The sequence below is a fragment of the Pristiophorus japonicus genome, chromosome 9 (genome assembly GCF_044704955.1).
Source record: "Pristiophorus japonicus isolate sPriJap1 chromosome 9, sPriJap1.hap1, whole genome shotgun sequence".
In the NCBI taxonomy this organism is placed as follows: domain Eukaryota; kingdom Metazoa; phylum Chordata; class Chondrichthyes; family Pristiophoridae; genus Pristiophorus; species Pristiophorus japonicus.
In genome coordinates this window covers 201,771,698-201,790,943 of record NC_091985.1, presented here as the reverse complement: position 1 = coordinate 201,790,943, position 19,246 = coordinate 201,771,698, and the positions used below count along the sequence as shown (strand labels likewise).

At 51.8% G+C, this 19,246-nt stretch overlaps 1 protein-coding gene and 1 non-coding gene across 3 annotated transcripts in view; one reads left to right on the top strand and one right to left on the bottom strand.

Annotated features, from left to right (window-relative positions):
- Positions 1-1,602: 1,602 nt before the first annotated feature.
- The window catches only part of LOC139273403 (zinc finger protein 551-like), a 62,206-nt gene continuing 44,562 nt past the window's right edge, over positions 1,603-19,246 (bottom strand). For both annotated transcript variants that reach the window (XM_070890277.1, XM_070890278.1), the window contains one exon: positions 1,603-2,826. In XM_070890277.1, coding sequence (XP_070746378.1) covers positions 1,758-2,765 — 1,008 coding nt within the window. In that variant the 5' untranslated portion in view covers positions 2,766-2,826 and the 3' untranslated portion in view covers positions 1,603-1,757. The remainder of the gene's footprint in view (positions 2,827-19,246) is intronic.
- On the top strand, positions 8,343-8,414 carry trnae-cuc (transfer RNA glutamic acid (anticodon CUC)). The gene has a single exon. It is a non-coding gene; the product is annotated as a tRNA-Glu (tRNA).

Below are 19,246 nucleotides of genomic sequence, written 5' to 3'. Positions count from 1 at the left end.
TGTGCCCCCTCCCCCCCCCAGTGGGCGGGGCTGAGCCCGTGTGGGAGGGGCTTGGGCTCCCGAGTGGGAGGGGCTTCAGGGTCTCTGTTCCTCACTGGGTCCCAGTGCCCGGGAGATGCAGCATCCTAGACAACAGCTTTTTCCTCACCTTTACAATCAGAGAGTGGTTACAGCACGGAAGTAGGCCATTTGGCCCATCGAGCCCGTGCCAGCTCTCTGCAAGAGCGGTTAGCTGGTCCCACTCCCCCACCCTTTCCCGTAGCCCCACAAACTTCTCTCCTTCTCGTACTTACCCAACTCCCTTTTGGAAGCTGTGATTGAGTTTGCCTCTATCTCCCTTTCCGGCAGTGCATTCCAGATCCTGACCACTCGCTGCGTAAAAAGGGTTTTTCTGATGTCACCCTTGGTTCTTCTGCCCATCACCTTAAATCTGTGTCCTCTGCTTCTCGACCCTTCCACCAATGGGAACAGGTTCTATCTACTCTGTCCAGACTCCTCATGATTTTGAACATCTATCAATTCTCCTCTCAATCTTCTCTGCTCTAAGGAGAACAATCCCAGCTTCTCCAGTCTATCCAAGTAACTGAAGTCCCTCATCCCTGGAATCAATCTTGTAAATTTTTTCTGCACTCTCTCCAAGGCCTCCACATACTTTCTAAAATGCGGTGCCCAGAATTGGACACAATACTCCAGTTGCAGATAGTGCAGATGACACGAAGCTGGGTGGCAGTGCGAGCTGTGAGGAGGATGTTAAGAGGCTGCAGGGGGACTTGGACAGGTTAGGTGAATGGGCAAATGCATGGCAGATGCAGTATAATGTGGATAAATGAGAGGTTATCCACTTTGGTGGCAAAAACATGAAGGCAGATTATTATCTGAATGGTGACAGATTAGTAAAAGGGGAGGTGCAAAGAGACCTGGGTTTCATGGTAGATCAGTCATTGAAGATAGGCATGCAGGTACAGCAGGCAGTAAAGAAAGCAAATTGCATGCTGGCCTTCATAGCGAGGGGATTTGAGTATAGGAGCAGGGAAGTCTTACTGCAGTTGTACAGAGCTAGTTTGGAAGACATGACCTTGTTTATCGGAATCCATGTTCAGTATCTCTAATGGCCTCTTCCCTTTCCCCATGATCGAAAACAGCATCTCTCAGGATCCCTTCAAGCACCTTCCCGGTGATCGAGGTCACATTGATGGGCCTTCAGTTCCCGAGCTGTGATTTGAGCCCAATTTGCAAAATGGGAACTACATGTGCTACCTTCCAATCTCAGGGAACAACCCATGACTCTACTGAGCTGTTGGAGATATGGGCAAGGGGCTGACAGAACACCCGTCCCATCTCTTTAAACACCCTTGGGTGGATATCATCCGCACCTTACAGTCAAGATTAACCCGCACGGTGACTTTGCTGTCAGTGAAGAGAGATGAGAAAGACCAAAGTGCCGTTTGCCCCTCTCAGTGTGGCCCTGAAGAACTGTGTCCAGGCTGAAGTTCTCCCCCCATACAATCCTCCCCCCAGATTGTCCTCTCTGAGCTCCAACCAGGTGATGCTAAACACTCGGGCGGGAAAGTCAAAAATCTACAGCAATGTGTTGAAAGCAACACTAATTTATTTATATATAACCCAAATATCAAACTCCAATCCAGTTACAGGAGTTATTAACATCAGCAGAAACAAACCCCAACTGTCAGAATGAACACGATTCAGTCCGGGATGTGATTAACAGCAGCAATAACAGCAGAATCCCACCCCTGCAGTCACTTGTGAACTTGCTGGTGTGCCAGTAGGTGGGATGACTGAGTGAATCCCTTCCCACACTCAAAGCAGGTGAACGGCCTCTCCCCAGTGTGACCTCGCTGGTGTATCAGCAGGTTGGATGTCTCAGTGAATCCCTTCCCACACTCAGAGCAGGTGAACGGCCTCTCTCCAGTGTGAACTCGCTGGTGTGTCAGCAGGTGGGATGATGTAGTGAATCCCTTCCCACACTCAGAGCAGGTGAACGGCCTCTCCCCAGTGTGAACTCGCTGGTGTTCCAGCAGGCTGGATGACCGAGTGAATCCTTTTCCGCAGTCGGAGCAGGTGAACGGCCTCTCCCCAGTGTGAACTCGCTGGTGTATCAGCAGATTGAATGATTGAGTAAATCCCTTCCCACATTCAGAGCAGGCGAACGGCCTCGCCCCAGTGTGAACTCGCTGGTGTTCCAGCAGGCTGGACGACCGAGTGAATCCCTTCCCGCAGTCGGAGCAGGTGAACGGCCTTTCCCCAGTGTGAACTCGCTGGTGTTCCAGCAGGCTGGATGACCGAGTGAATCCCTTCCCACACTCGGAGCAGGTGAACGTGAACAGCCTCTCCCCAGTGTGAACTCGTTGGTGTATCAGCAGGTTGGATGACTGAGTGAATCTCTTCCCACATTCAGAGCAGGTGAATGGCATCTCCCCAGTGTGAATTCGCTGATGTCTCAGCAGGTCGGAAGATGTAGTGAATCCCTTCCCGCAGTCGGAGCAGGTGAACGGCCTCTCCCCAGTGTGACCCCTCCGATGTGTTTCCAGCTGGGATGGGTAGTTGAAACGTTTCCCACAATCTCCACATTTACACAGTTTCTCCCCAGTGTGACTGCGCTTGTGTCTCTCCAGGTTGGATGATCGGCTGAAGCCTTGTCCACACACAGAGCATGTGTATCGTTTCTCCCCGCTGTGAACAGTGTTTTCTGCTTCCATGGTCAAAGGCCGATGATATTCAGGTCCTGATGATTCGTGTGACTCCATCAGATCTTAATGTGATGTTTGGTTTGAGCCTCTGGTCGACAAATCCTCCCCGTTTAATAACCTGCAAAGTGAAATTCAAACAGGAAAAAGGTTGGGTGAGAGAAAACCCACAAAAACACTAAGGCAGGTTGTGAAATTGAGCTGAATGAACCTGGCTATTTGTGCGGCCGTCAGCAGAAAAAAAGTGACCATGAAAGCTGTCGGATTGTGGTAATAACCCAACTGGTCACTAATGTCCTTCAGCGACGGGAACGCACCACCCGGTCTGGGCCTACACAAGGCTCTGGCCTCTAAGGGAGGAGGGAGAGGTGGGCGGGGTGAAGGGGAGGGATTTATACATCTGCAGGTCAACCAGAACTTTGACAGAACCTCCCAAACCCACAACCTCTCCCACCGAGATGGACCAAGGCAGCAGGTGCATGGGAAATCCATCACCTCCAAGTTCCCCTCCAAGTCTCACACCATCCTGACTTGGGCATGTATCACCATTGCTACATCGTCACTGGGTGAAAATCCTGGAACTCCTCACCTAACAGCATTGTGGGAGGATCGTCACCACACGGACTGCAGCGGTTTGAGAAGAAGGCCCACCATCACCTTATCAAGGGGCAAATGGAAATTGGAAATATATTCTGGCCTTACTAGCGACACCCCATCCCCAGAATAGATTAAAACAAATCTGTACATTGAAAGCCTCTACAGAAATACTTGTTCCTAAATCAATACTCTTTCACATTGTGCGGACAGTGTCTGTTTCACAACCTAATCTCCCCTAGAATCCACCGTCGTTGACAGTCTCTCATCGGAAGTTGTTGGGCCCGACTGGGCTCAGAGGTACAGGGTGTTAAACCCAGCAGCTTCTCCCACTCCCCCGCCCCCACCCCTCCCTCTCCACTCCAGCTCAAACTGATGCAACAAACAGACCCACACAGGAAGCCAGGGAGCGACTTCCGCATCCAGTGCCCACCCTGATACAGAGCGGCTCTGGGTTGGTCGCTCTGTGTTTCCAGTATCGATGCACTTAAGATCAGCATATGAGGGAGAAGGGAAGAGGCTGATGCTGAGTTAGAACCATAGAATCAGAGAATGGTTACAGCATGGAAGTAGACCATTTGGCCCATCGAGCCCGTGCCAACTCTCTGCAAGAGCACCTCAGCTAGTCCCACTCCCCCGCTCTTACCCCACAGCCCTGCAACTGTTTTTCTTTCAGGCACTTATCCAACTCCCTTTTGAAAGCCGTGATTGAGTCTGCCTCCACCACCCTTTCAGGATGTGCATTCCAGATATTAACCACTCACTAGGCAAAAAGGTTTTTTCTTGTGTCGCTTTTGGTTCTTTTGCCCATCACCTTAAATTTGTGTCCTCTGGTCCTCGACCATTCAATAAGATCATGGCTGATCCGATCATGGACTCAGCTCCACTTCCCTGCCCACTCCACATAACCCTTTACTCCCATATCGCTCAAAAATCTGTCTATCTCCACCTTAAATATATTCAATGACCCAGCCTCCACAGCTCTCCGGGGCAGAGAATTCCACAGATGTACAACACTCAAGAGAAGAAATTTCCCCTCATCTCAGTTTTAAATGGGCAACCCCTTATTCTGAAACTATGCCCCCTGGTTCTAGATTCCCCTATGAGTGGAAACATCCTCTCTGCATCTACCTTGTCAAGCCCCCTCAGTATCTTTTATGTTTCAATAAGATCACCCCTCATTCTTCTGAACTCCAATGTGTATAGGCCCAAACTACTCAACCTTTCTTCATAAGTCAACCCCCTCATCTCAGGAATCAACCTAGTGAACCTTCTCTGAACTGCCTCCAATGAAAGTATATCCTTCCTTAAACACTGAGACCAAAACTGTAGGCAGTACTCCAGGTGTGGCCTCATCAATACCCTGTACAGTTGTAGCAGGACTTCTCTGCTTTTATACTCTATTCCCCTTGCAACCCTAGCTTCTTCAGTCTGTCCAGGTAACTGAAGTCCCTCATCCCTGGAATCATTCTCGTAAATCTTTTCTGCACCCTCTCTAAGGCCTTCACATTATTCCTAAAGTGTGTTGCCCACAATTGGGCACAATACTCCAGTTGAGGCCGAACCAGTGCTTTGTACAGGTTCATCATAATATCCACACTTTAGTACTCTATACTTCTATTTATAAACAGAGATACTGTCTAATGTAATCTAAACAGGGACAGGGTCTCATGTAATATAAACAGAGACAGGGTCTAGTGTAATATAAACAGAGACAGGGTCCAGTGTAATATAAACAGGGACAGGGTCTAGTGTAATATAAACAGAAACAGGGTCTAGTGTAATATAAACGGGGACAGAGTCTAGTGTTATATAAACAGAGACAGGGTCTAGTGTAATATAAACAGAGACAGGGTCTAGTGTAATAAACAGAGACAGGATCTAGTGTAATAAACAGAGACAGGATCTAGTGTAATATAAACAGAGACAGGGCCTAGTGTAATATAAACAGAGACAGAGTCCAGTGTAATATAAACAGGGACAGGGTCTAGTGTAATATAAACAGAGACAGGGTCTAGTGTAATATAAACAGAGACAGGGTCTAATGTAATATAAATAGAGACAGGGTGCAATGCAATATAAACAGAGATAGGGCCTAATGTAATATAAACCGAGACATGGTCTTGTGTAATTATAAACAGTGACATGATCTAGGGTAATATTTAAAATTACTCCCGGTGCCATGAGCTAGTGAGTACAGAAATAGGAAGATAGAGCAGATGACTGCGTGACTGGAGAGATGGTGCAGGAGGGAGCGATTTAGATTCCTGACACATTGGGACCGCTTCTAGGGGAGGTGGGACATGTCCAAACCGGACGGGTTGCACCTCAACAGAGCCAGGACTAACATCCTCGCAGGGGGGGTTTGCAAGTGCTGTTGGGGAGGGATTAAACCAGCTTGGCAGGGGGATGGGAACCTGAAAATAGATTCATTAGGGAGGGAAGTAAAGCTGGAATTAGAAAGCAAAAATGTAGAAAGTGAGTTTGAAGGACAGAGTAAAAAAGCAGAAAAAAAGTGCAAAAAAAATAATTTAAAAGCTCTCTGTCTAAATGCACATAACATTCATAACAGAATAGATGAGTTGACGGCACAAATCGATACAAATGGGTATAATCTGATAGCCATTACAGAGATGTGGTTGCAAGGTGACCAGGATTGGGAACTGAATATTCAGGGTATTTGACAATTCGGAAGGACAGACAGAAAGGAAAAGGAGGTGGGGTAGCTCTGTTAATAAAGGATGGGATCAGTGCATTAGTGAGAAATGATATTTGCTCAGAGGATCAAAATATTGAATCAGTTTGGGTGGAGATAAGGAATAATAAAGGGAAAAAGTCACTGGTGGGCGTAGTCTATAGGCCCCCTAACAGTAGCTACACTGTTGGACGGAGTATAAATCAAGAAATAATGGAGGCTTGCAATAAAGGAACGGCAATAATTATGGGTGATTTTAAACTTCATGTTGATTGAACAAAGCAAATTGGCCAGGGTAGACTTGAGGAGGTGTTCATAGAGTGTATCCGGGATAGTTTCCTTGAACAGTACATTGCGGAACCAACCAGGGATCAGGCTATCTCAGATCTAGTACTGTGTAATGAGGCAGGATTAATAAATGATCACATAGTAAAAGATCCTCTAGGAATGAGTGACCATAATATGGTTTGTTGTAGGGCACTTCCAAAGGCAAAGGAACCTGCTGAATATATGTATGTATGTATGTGTAAAATGGCTGCCAGGGATTCCGCAAAGCACGAGGGGAATTCGGCTAACCAGCTTGACTGAATTTCTGGGTAGCTGATGACACTGTAGTTCCTTGTACAGGAACACTGGAAAGGGCGAGCTCAGCAGAATGTCTCTCATCAGCAACCCCCAGACAAGATATCCTAGCAGAATACTGAACAAAGGAATTCCTGTAACTGGGTTAAGATAAGAAGGTTAGGTGCAGGCAGAACCCAAGGACAGCAGAGATAAGGGGGTCTGGAGAATATCACGAGGCCATGAGTAAGCTCCAGCTAAACATGAAATGATCACGCAGTCCCCTGGTGCCTGGGGGCCAATCCCATTGGCCCAAAGAAACCGATTTGTAATTTATAATCATTATGATTGGATTGTGTCCAACCGACATGGGCTGAGTAATTGTATTGAACTGTTGTAAAACATATAAATATCGATGAATTTCTTTGTTCGGCGGAGAGTAGTGCCTGAAGTAACCCAGAGCTTTCTCCCCGCCGGTGTAATAAAGACCGTTGTGATGTTTGGAACCGACCCAGAGTGACGAGTGATTCTTCTAGGATTTTGCTCGCGCTAACAGGTTGAATTGCAAATTCAGTTGGAGGGTGAGAAAGTTGGTTCTCAAACCAGGGTCCTAAGCTTAAGTAAAGGAGACTACAATGGTGTGAGGGCAGAGTTGGCTAAAGTGAACTGGGAAAATAGACTAAAGAATGGGACGGTTGATGAGCAGGGCAGACATTTAAGGAGATATTTCATAACCTGCAACAAAAATATATCCCAATGTATGAGAAGGGATAACCATCCGTGGCTAACTAAGGAAATAAGGGAGGGTATCAAATTGAAAACAAAGGCATACAGTGTGGCCAAGACTAGTGGGAGGCCAGAGATTTATGAAATTTTTAAAAGCCAGCAGAGAACAACTAAAAAAATAATTGAGGGAAGATAGATTATGAAAGTAAACTAGCACAAAATATAAAAACAGATAGTAAGAGGCCTTCATGGTAGAAGACACTAAAAACATCCCAATAGTGGATAATCAAGGGGCTATAGGTAGGGAGGAACGTAATACAATCACTATCACTAATGACGTAGTAAGATCATAAGAATTAGGAACAGGAGTAGGCCATCTAGCCCCTCGAGCCTGCTCGGCCATTCAATAAGATCATGGCTGATCTGGTCGAGGACTCAGCTCCACTTACCCGCCCTCTCCCCGTAACCCTTAATTCCCTTATTGGTTAAAAATCTATCTATCTTTGACTTGAAAACATTCAATGAGCCAGCCTCAACTGCTTCCTTGGGCAGAGAATTCCACAGATTCACAACCCTCTGGGAGAAAAAATTCTTTCTCAACTCGGTTTTAAATTGGCTCCTCCGTATTTTTGAGGCTGTGCCCCCTAGTTCTAGTCTCCCCTACCAATGGAAACAACCTCTCTGCCTCTATCTTGTCTATCCCTTTCATGATTTTAAATGTTTCTATAAGATCACCCCTCATCCTTCTGAACTCCAAGGAGAAAAGACCCAGTCTACTCAATCTATCATCATAAGGTAACCCCCTCATCTCTGGAATCAGCCGAATGAATCGTCTCTGTACCCCTTCCAAAGCTAGTATATCCTTCCTTAAGTAAGGTGACCAAAACTGCACGCAGTACTCCAGGTGCGGCCTTACCAATACCTTATACAGTTGCAGCAAGACCTCCCTGCTTTTGTACTCCATCCCTCTCGCAATGAAGACCAACATTCCATTTGCCTTCCTGATTACCTGCTGCACCTGCAAACTAACCTTTTGGGATTCATCCCTGGTTGTAGCAGCTTCCCTGGTTGTCTAGTGGTTAGGATTCGGTGCTCTCATCGCTGCGGCCCGGGTTCGATTCCCGGTCAGGGAACATTGTATTTACGGTGCTTCAAATTGCAATGCTGTTCCTGAACAAGCTTGCAGCTCCCCTCGCTGTTGCTGCCCCAACCATCAGCAGCGTGTCGTGATACAACAGACACTTCTGCTTTCCTAAAAGAGTTTCATGCACAAGGACCAATGGTAGAGCTTTGGAGGCGTGGCCTATTCAGTTGGAGCCTGGAGCAGTGAGGGAAGGAGCTGCTGCTTTTGCTCCTGTTTGGAAGGCCTTGAGAGCCCTGAGACCAGCCCAGGAAGAGGAGGAAAGGGCTGGCTTACTACAACTCAACATTCGGAGGGAGAGGAGGAGAGCTGAAAAATTTTACATTTATTACTACTACAGAGAGTTGGAGGGGGAAAACAGCAACAACCTGTGTGGAAGGAGGGAGATTCAGCAACATTCTACAGGTGGGTGTTGGTGCATTCCCCGAAAGACATTGTTGTATCGGTGGGGGGAGGAAAGAAGACCTTTCGAGGGCCGGAACATCGCGGGGGGTATGTGTGTGTGGAAGTGTGTGTGGGGGTCTTGCTTACAGCTAGGCCCCACACACCACTAAAGCACCCCTCCCCCATTGCCTAGCCTGGGATAGCTGGAGCTACCTGGCTGAAAACTATTAATCACCCTATTAAAGATCGTTGGGAGTGTGTGCCTGGGTGGCTCCAGCTACCCCAAGTGAAGACATCTTCTCCCCCCACCTGAAGACCATTCTTAAAAGACTGTTTTTTTGCCACCTGGGGAGTGCACCCCAAGAAGCACCCACCCATTGCTGTGAGGGGAGACCTGCCCTCGCAGCCTCCCTCTTTCCCACACCCCCTCTCTCTATCTCTCTCTCTGTCTCTCCCCTCTCTCTCTGAGAGCCCTTTCCTCCTAATTAAAAAAAAACAATTAAGACAACTGAGCAGAGGGAGCAAGTCCCCTCCCCAATTGCCAACTAGGGGAGAGGTGAGCCTCTTTCAGAGCTCCCTCTGTTCAAATATTAAACGAGGCCACTTAAGACCATTAAGGCCTGTGACTTTGGGGTGGGTGTAGCCCTTAAAGGGACCCCGTGATGGCGACCCCATCCACGCCGGTGGCAGGGCCAGCAAGGACATATGTGCAGGCGGTGTCCACATCCACGGCACCTCCTGCGCCACCTGCTGCCCTGCCACCTTTCAGACTGATCACGAAAAAACACGGGGTCAAGAGCTACACTCACCCCACATTGAGCATTGAGGAATCGTGCGGGCGATGGCTGGGGTAGTCGGCCCCTCGGCCATTGTCGCAGCCTCCAAGATGTCTGGGAAGGCCGTGTTCTTCCTGGGGTCGGAGCGGGCGGTGTCCCTGGCCATTGAAAAGGGGCTCACGGTGGGCGGGGCGTTCCTGCCGGTGGACCCTCTCAAGGCCACCGCGCAGAGGGTCATCATTTCAAACGTCCCGCCCTTTGTTCCCGCTGAGCTCCTCCTCCCTCACCTACACCAACTGGGGGAGGTAAGGTCGGGGATCAACCCCATACCGCCTGGCCTCAGGGAGAACAGCCTGCGCCATGTGTTCTCCTTCCGCCGCCAGCTCTTTGTCCGGCTGGCGCGGGAGGAGACGACGGAGGGAAATTTTAATGTGGTGCACGAGGGGACTGCCTACCGCGTCTTTTGGACGTCGGACGGCGTGCGGTGCCATGCCTGCAGGGAGGTTGGGCACGTTCGCAAGAACTGCCCCGCCTCCAAAGCCGCCAAACCACCGAGGGCGGCCAAGGCTGGCGCCGCCGCCACCCCTCCCCCTAGTAGCATCCGCGTGCCGGGAGCCATAGGTGCGCGGGCATCGTCGGGGGCCTTTGTTTTCACGGCCTCCAGCGGGGGGGAGGGAGAGCGTCTGGCCGGAAAGAAGGCGCGGAAGAAGACGAAACATCTAGAGGCGGGTCCCCTCGGTGCGCCAGACAATCTGATCACCGCGCTCGGCCCAACCCCGTCACCGGCGAGCGCGGGGTGCCCTGAGCCCGTGCCCGAGCCCTTGACTAGTATCACAGAGGGGCTCGGGCGCGTGCAAGATAAGAAAAAGGGGGGAGTGGAGCGGGAGGCCTCGACAGACATGGAGGTCTCCCTGCCTCCGCGCACCCCCAGGAACAAAAGGAGGCGCCACTCCAATGAGGCGGAGGGGGAACAACATCCCTCCATGGAGGAGTCGGTGCCCGCCGAGTGTCCCGCGTCCCCCACCGGCGCCCCCAAACCGTGCCGTAGGCGCGAGGAATCTGTCCCCGGGGAGGGTGAGGCAGTCGAGGCTGCCCAGCCGCTGCCTCCCGGGGATGGCATGAAAGATCTGCCTGTCGTGGGGGGCCGTGGGGCCAGCGGAGGAATGCGTTGCCGCCGGGTCGAGCATCCCGGGGACTGAGGCGGGCGGGGCCGAAAAGGCCGTACCTGAGACCGCCCAGCTATTATCCAACTTCCCCCGGGTGTCGCTCGGCCCGGAAGAAACGGCAATGAATGATTTTAACGAGTCTGTACACGCTGGGCCGGGGGGTGGCGGCGGGGAGGGGGAAGAACAACAACCCTCGCCCCCTACTTTGGAGCTGGGGTACTTGGTGGACCTGGAACATTACTTTGACCAGGTCTCTCCGTGTTCCCAGGTTCCTGGGGCGGAGGAGGAACCCCTTCCGTTGTCGCTTCCCGACCCAGCACCAATTTTAAAAGAGCCCAGTGGGGACTCCTCTGCCGACGATCCTGGGGGTGGGATCGGGGCGGAGCCAGGGCCAGATGGAGCGGCCGGGCCATTTGCCGTACCTCGTGCGGTCGATGGGCCGGCTGCTGGCGGCGACCTCCCGGAGGAGGACAGGGACTCGGTGGAGGACGCGTGTGAAGATCTCGAGTCCGTCGCCAGTGAGGCGGTGGATCTACTCGTGACCGCCGCTGAGTCCTCCCTCATTCCCGTAGAGGATCTCCGGGACTTTTTGGTCCAGAGCCAGGGTCGCCGCAACCGAACCCATCTTGCCCGGGAAAGATGGTCCGAGCCGGGTCTGCTCATCGCTTCCGTCCGCGTCGCCACTATAACCATGGCCGCGGGTGGGCCCTTATCAAAGGCGCAAGGTCTTGAGCTGCGCCGGCTCAAAAAGTTCCTCGCTGGGCTGCTGAAGGAGTGGAGGTCAGCAAACGACTCCACTCCCCCCCCACAATAGGTTAGGTAGAGGTTGCACTATGCTGTTGTCATGAAGATAACCATAGCCAGCCTCAACATCAACGGCGGCAGAGAGGCACGCCGTAGATTTAACAATTTTTCGCTCCTGCGGGAGGGGAAATATGCGGCGTGCTTCCTGCAAGAAACCCACACCGTTCCGGGAGACGAAGCCACGTGGCTCCTGGAATGGCAAGGAGAGGTCCGCATGAGCCACCTCACCGCCACTTCTAGTGGGGTGGCCACCTTGCTGGCCCCGCATTTTCAGGCGGAGATCTTGGGGGTCGAGGAGCCCGTGCCAGGCTGCTTGCTGCACGTAACGGTTCGCCTGGGGGACGTGCCGCTCCATCTCCTGAACGTGTACGCCCCTCAGCCCGGCCCGCAGCAAACGCGCTTCTTCGAAGAGGTGTCCGCTCTTCTTGGCTCCGTCGACGTCGGCGACTGCATTGTCCTCGGGGGGGATTTTAACTGCACCCTCGAGGTGAGGGACCGCTCCGGTGCCCCGCGGAGCATGACGGCGATGGAGAAGTTGAGGGATCTGGTCGGGTCCTTCGACTTGGTGGACGTCTGCCGAAATCTCCATCCCGACTCCAGCGCCTTTACTTGGGTGAGGCCTGGAGTAGGATGGTCCAGAGTTGACCGCTTTTACGTGTCTCGGGCTTACGTTTCCTGCGTCCCGGCGGCCTCCATGCCGCCGGTGCCGTGTTCGGACCACCACCTGGTGTGGGCGGAGCTCACTTCGCTCCGCGCGAGGACGGGGTCCGCGTACTGGCATTTTAACAACCGGCTGCTGGAGGACGTGCGGTTCCAGGACTCGTTCCGTCGTTTCTGGGCCGACTGGAGAAGGAAGCAGGGGGGCTTCCCCTCCTTGAGGCTATGGTGGGACGTGGGCAAGGCTCACGTCCGCGTCTTCTGTCAAGAGTACGCGAGGGGGTCGACCAGAGGCGGGCGGCCAGGGTCGGGCGCCTAGAAAAAGAGGTGCTCAACCTGGAGTCCCGTCTCGATCAAGTCGTCGGGGACCCGGCCCTGCGGACGGTGTACGAAGCGAAGAAGGCCGTGCTGAAGGACCTGCAGCTCGTTGGGTCCCGAGGTGCGTTCGTGAGGTCGCGGAACCGGTTCCTGCGGGATCTGGACCGCGGCTCCCCCTTCTTCTACTCGCTGGAAAAAAGACAGGGTGTCCGTAAGCAGCTCTTGAGGCTGCTGGCCGACGACGGCTCTCTCGTCTCGGATCCGGAGGGCGTCAACAACAGGGCCCGTGAATATTATGGGGCCCTGTTCTCTCCGGAGCCGTCTAGCGAGGAAGCGCGTAGAGTTTTGTGGGAGGACCTGCCGAAGGTCAGCCCGGAGGGCGCCGAAAATCTGGAAGCTCCGCTAAGCCTGGCGGAGCTGTTGGCGCCCTCGACCGGTTCTCGAGGGGAAAAGCCCCGGGGCTGGACGGGCTGACCGTGGAGTTCCACAGGGCGTTCTGGGATGTCCTGTGGGGCAACTACGCGCGGGTCCTTGGGGAAAGTCTGGCGACCGGGGAGATGCCCCTCTCTTGGCGCAGGGCAGTCATCGTCCTGCTGCCTAAGAAGGGCGATCTCCGCCTCCTTAAGAACTGGCGCCCGGTCTCCCTCCTCAGCACGGACTACAAAATCTTCGCCAGGGCGATGTCTGCTCGCCTTGGTGCCGTGCTGGACCACATTATCCACCCCGACCAGTCCTGCACGGTCCCGGGCCGGACAATCCACGATAACATCCATCTGGTCCGGGACCTCATCCATTATTCCCAGGAGGCTGGTCTGTCGGTCGCCTTCCTATCTCTCGACCAAGAGAAGGCGTTCGACAGGGTGGATCACGACTATCTGCTCGGAACTCTGCGCGCTTTCGGGTTCGGGACGCATTTTGTCGCCCGGATCCGACTATTGTACGCTGCCGCGGCGTGTCTGATTAAGGTTAACGGGTCCTTGATGGCGCCCCTTCGCTTTGGGAGAGGGGTGCGCCAGGGATGACCCATGTCCGGCCAGTTATACGCCGTCTGCGTGGAGCCTTTCCTGCGCCTCCTGCGGACGAGGTTGACGGGACTGCCTCTGCAAGGGCCGGTGTGGAGGTCGTTCTCTCGGCTTACGCCGATGACGTGCTCCTCGCGGTAGAGGATCCCGCTGACCTGCGGAGGATGCGTGAGTGCCAGGAAATTTACTCGGCCGCATCCTCCGCCAGAATCAACTGGGAAAAATGTTCCGGACTCCTGGTGGGTCAGTGGCGGGTGGACTCCCTGCCGGAGGAGCTCAGGCCTTTTGCCTGGAGCACGACCCATCTCCTCTATCTGGGAGTCTACCTTAGCCGCGACGAGGCAGCCTGGCCGGCGAACTCGCAGGAGCTGGAGGCCAAGGTCACCGCTCGCCTAGGGCGCTGGACAGGACTGCTCCGAGTGCTGTCCTACAGGGGTCGAGCGCTAGTCATAAACCAGCTGGTGGCCGCCATGTTGTGGTACCGGCTGGTCACTTTGACCACTCCCCCTGCGTTTGTCGCCAAGATACAGAAGAAGCTGGTGGACTTCTTCTGGAACAACAGGAAGCACTGGGTCTCTGCGGCGGTCTTGAGGCTCCCGCTTGGGGAGGGCGGTCAGTCGTTGGTGTGCGTCAGCACCCAGCTCGCGACTTTCCATCTTCAGACCCTGCAGAGATACCTTTACGTTGAGCCCCCTCCTAGGTGGCGTGCTCTGACGATGTATTTCTTCCGCCAACAGCACGGCCTCAACTACGACACGCAGCTCCTGTTTGTGAGTGTGGGGGGCATCAGGACCGCCCTCCGGGAGCTGCCTGTCTTTTACAAGGAACTCATCAGGATCTGGAACAAAGTCTCCACCAAGCGCAGCTCTCCACCGGCTGGAGTGGCGGCTGTCCTGTAGGAGCTGCTGATCGGGAATCCGTACCTCCACGACCGAGGTTTCAGGTGGCGGTCGGACGAGAGGGCTGTGGCTGGTGAGGTGATCAGGGTCAGGGACCTGCTCGATGGCGGAGGAGCGGGCTGCCTGGCGCCAGACACGCTGGCGCGGCACCTAAATTCTGCCAACGTCCGCCGCGCGACCGATGCCATCGAGTCGCTAAAAACAGCTCTGGGCCCCGACTCTGTTAGGTGCATCGAGGAGGCTCAAGCACGTGGGGAGATCCCATCCGAACTGACCCCCGTCCGGATGGAATTCCTCATCGGCGCCAAACCCCGGAACCTCCCTCGGGAGCCGGCGCCTCACAACTTGAGCCGCCTCGAGGAAATCCCCTCCGTGCCTTTCAGTTCCGCGCGGAGGGGTTTCCTGTACGGGCTGCTCCTGCACACTCTCAACTTTGCCATCCTCGCCGGCCGTCCGGACACGCCATGGCGTACCATCTTGCCGTCCGGAGGAGGCGAGGGTCCCCGATGGAGGGCACTCTACGCGGGAGTCCTCCCAGTATTTATCGGGGACTTGGCCTGGAGAGTGGTGCACGGAGCAGTCCCGTGCAATAAATTTTTAAGCCGGTTCACGGGCTCCCAGGCCGCCTGCAATTTCTGCGGTCTGGAAGAGTCCGTGTTCCATGTTTTTATGGAATGCACGAGGTTGCAGCCCCTGTTTTATTATTTAAAGGGGCTGCTCCTGAAATTCTGGCTGCACTTCAGTCCCACACTCCTGATCTTTGGACACCCTGTGCGGAGGGGAGCGGGTAGGTCCGAGGGCCTCCTCGTAGGACTGCTCCTGGGCACGGCCAAGGGGTGCCATCAGCCGGTCCAGGCAGCGGGCGGTCGAGGGGGTCGTTCAACCTGACTGCCTGCCTCTCTTCCGCGCGTACATCCGTGCCAGGGTGTCCTTGGAGATGGAGCACGCGGTGTCCACCGGTACGCTCGCGGCCTTCCGCGAGAGGTGGGCGCCGGAGGGACTGGAGTGCATCATCACGCCCGGCAACCAAATTTTAATTTGATTTTATGTTTTTTAAGTTAATTTGTTTTAAATGCCGGTGCTTTTAGTGTCCCCCTCCCCTTTTATAGGGGGCACTTGGAAAAAAAAATTTGATTCTGTGCCCAAAAAACCCCCCAAAAAAATAAAATAAAGGGCCTTGTAAATGTTGGTGTTTCCCCCAGATCGGGGGGCACGGTTTAATGTTTTTTGTTTACTCCTAAAAGAGTTTCATGCACAAGGACCCCCAGGTCCCTCTGCACCACAGCATGTTGTAATTTCTCCCCATTCAAATAATATTCCCTTTTACTGTTTTTTTTCCCCAAGGTGGATGACCTCACACTTTCCGACATTGTATTCCATCTGCCAAACTTCAGCCCATTCGCTTAACCTATCCAAATCTCCTTGCAGCCTCTCTGAGTCCTCTACACAACCCGCTTTCCCACTAATCTTAGTGTCATCTGCAAATTTTGTTGCACTACACTCTGTCCCCTCTTCTAGGTCATCGATGTATATTGTAAACAGTTGTGGTCCCAGCACTGATCCCTGTGGCACATCACTAACCACTGATTTCCAACCGGAAAAGGACCCATTTATCCCGACTCTCTGCTTTCTGTTCGCCAGCCAATTCCCTATCCATGCTAATACATTTCCTCTGACTCCGCGTACCTTTATCTGCTGCAGTAACCTTTTGTGTGGCACCTTATCGAATGCCTTTGGAAATCTAAATACACCACATCCATCGGTACACCTCTATCCACCATGCTCGTTATATCCTCAAAGAATTCCAGTAAGTTAGTTAAACGATTTCCCTTTCATGAATCCATGCTGCGTCTGCTTGATTGCACTATTCCTATCTAGATGTCCCACTATTTCTTCCTTAATGATAGTTTCAAGCATTTTCCCCACTACAGATGTTAAACTAACCGGCCTATAGTTACCTGCCTTTTGCCTGCCCCCTTTTTTAAACAGAGGCGTTACATTAGCTGTTTTCCAATCCGCTGGTACCTCCCCAGAGTCCAGAGAATTTTGGTAGATTGTAACGAATGCATCTGCTATAACTTCCGCCATCTCTTTTAATAGCCTGGAATGCATTTCATCAGAACCAGGGGACTTGTCTACCTTCAGTCCCATTAGCCTGTCCAGCACGACCCCCCTAGTGATAGTGATTGTCTCAAGGTCCTCCCTTCCCACATTCCTGTGGCCTGCAAATTTTGCCATGGTTTTTGTGTCTTCCACTGTGAAGACGGAAGCAAAATAATTGTTTATGGTCTCAGCCATTTCCACATTTCCCATTATTAAATCCCCCTTTTCATCTTCTAAGGGACCAACATTTACTTTAGTCACTCTTTTCCATTTTATATATCTGTAAAAGCTTTTACTATCTGTTTTTATGTTTTCCGCAAGTTTACCTTCGTAATCTATCTTCCCTTTCTTTATTGCTTTTTTAGTCATTCTTTGCTGTTGCTTAAATTTTTCCCAATCCTCTAGTTTCCCACTAACCTTGGCCACCTTATACGCATTGGTCTTTGATTTGATACTTTCCTTTATTTCCTTGGTTATCCACGGCTGGTTATCACTTCTCTTGCCGCCCTTCTGTTTCACTGGAATATATTTTTGTTGCGCATTATGAAAGAGCTCTTTAAAAGTCCTCCACTCTTCCTCAATTGTGCCACCGTTTAGTCCTTGTTTCCAGTCTACTTTAGCCAACTCTGCCCTCATCCCACTGTAGTCCCCTTTGTTTAAGCATAGTACGCTCGTTTCTGACACAACTTCCTCATCCTCAATCTGTATTACAAATTCAACCATCTTGTGATCACTCATTCCGAGAGGATCTTTTACGAGGAGATCGTTTACTTTTCCTGTCTCATTACACAGGACCAGATCTAAGATGGCTTGCTCCCTTGCAGGTTCTGTTACATACTGTTCTAAGAAACAATCCCGTATGCATTCTATGAATTCCTCCTCCAGGCTACCCCATGCGATTTGATTTGACCAATCGATATGTAGGTTAAAATCCCCCATGACTACTGCCGTTCCTTTTTCACATGCCTCCATTATTCCCTTGATTATTGCCCGCCCCACCTTGAAGTTATTATTTGGGGGCCTATAAACTACGCCGACCAGTGACTTTTTCCCCTTACTATCTCTAATCTCCACCCACAATGATTCAACATTTTGTTCATTGGAGCCAATATCATCCCTCACAACTGCCCTGATATCATCTTTTATTAACAGAGCTACCCCACCTCCTTTCCCTTCTTGCCTATCTTTCTGAATCGTCAGATACCCCTGTATGTTTAATTCCCAGTCTTGGCCACCTTGCAACCATGTTTCTGTAATGGCCACCAAATCATACCCATTTGTAATGATTTGTGCCGTCAACTCATTTACTTTATTTCGAATGCTGCTTGCATTTAGGTAGTGTTTTCATCCTCGTTTTTAAACCATGATTTTTAGTTTTGACCCCTCCTGCAGCCCTTTTATATTCAGTGGCCCTTTTTGTTTCTTGCCTTTGGTTTCTCTGCCCTCCACTTTTATTCATCTCTTTTCTGTCTTTTGTTTGTGTCTCCTTTTTGTTTCCCTGTATTGGTTCCCATCCCCCTGCCATATTAGTTTAACTCCTCACCAACAGCACTAGCAAACACTCCCCCTAGGACATTGGTTCCGGTCTTGCCCAAGTGCAGACCGTCCAGTTTGTACTGGTCCCACCTCCCCCAGAACCTGTTCCAATGCCCCACGAATTTGAATCCCTCCCTGCTACACCACAGCTCAAGCCACGTATTCATCTGTGCTATCCTGCGATTCCTACTCTGGCTAGCACGTGGCACTGGTAGCAATCCCGAGATTACTACTTTTGAGGTCCTACTTTTTAATTTAGCTCCTAGCTCCTTAAATTCGTCTCGTAGGACCTCATCCTTTTTTAACCTATGTCGTTGGCACCAATTTGCACCACGACAACTGGCTGTTCTCCCTCCCTTTTTAGAATGTCCTGCACCCGCTCCGAGACATCCTTGACCCTTGCACCAGGGAGGCAACATACCATCCTGGAGTCTCGATTGCGGCCGCAGAAACGCCTATCTATTCCCCTTATGATTGAATCCCCTATCACTATCGCTCTCTCACTCTTTTTTATGCCCTCCTGTACAATAGAGCCAGCTACGATGTCATGAACTTGGCTGCTGCTGCTCTCCCCTGATGAGTCATCTCCCTCAACAGCACTCAAAGCAGTGTATCTGTTTTGCAGGGGGATGACTAGATGGGACCCCTGCATTACCTTCTTTGTACTACTCTTCCTGCTGGTCTTCCATTCCCTAGCTGGCTGTGGATCCTTCTCATGCGTTAAGACCAACTCACTACACGTGCCACTTATGTCATTCTCAGCATCGTGGATGCTCCAGAGTGAATCCACCCTCAGCTCCAATTCCGTAACGCGGTCCGTCAGGAGATGGAGGCGGATACACTTCTCACACACGTAGTCGTCAGGGACTAGATAAAATAATGGGATTAAAGGTGGACAAGTCCCCTGGACCTGATGGCTTGCATCCTAGGGTCTTAAGAGAAGTGGCTGCAGAGATAGTGGATGCATTGGTTGTAATAAATGGATCCTTTTCAGAATGGCAGGCAGTGACCAGTGGGGTGCTGCAGGGTTCAGTGCTGGGACCCCAGCTATTTACAATATACATCAATGATTTAAATGAAGGAACTGAATGTAATATCTCCAAGTTTGCAGATGACACTAAGCTGGCTGTCAGTGTGAGCTGTGAGGAGGATGCTGAGA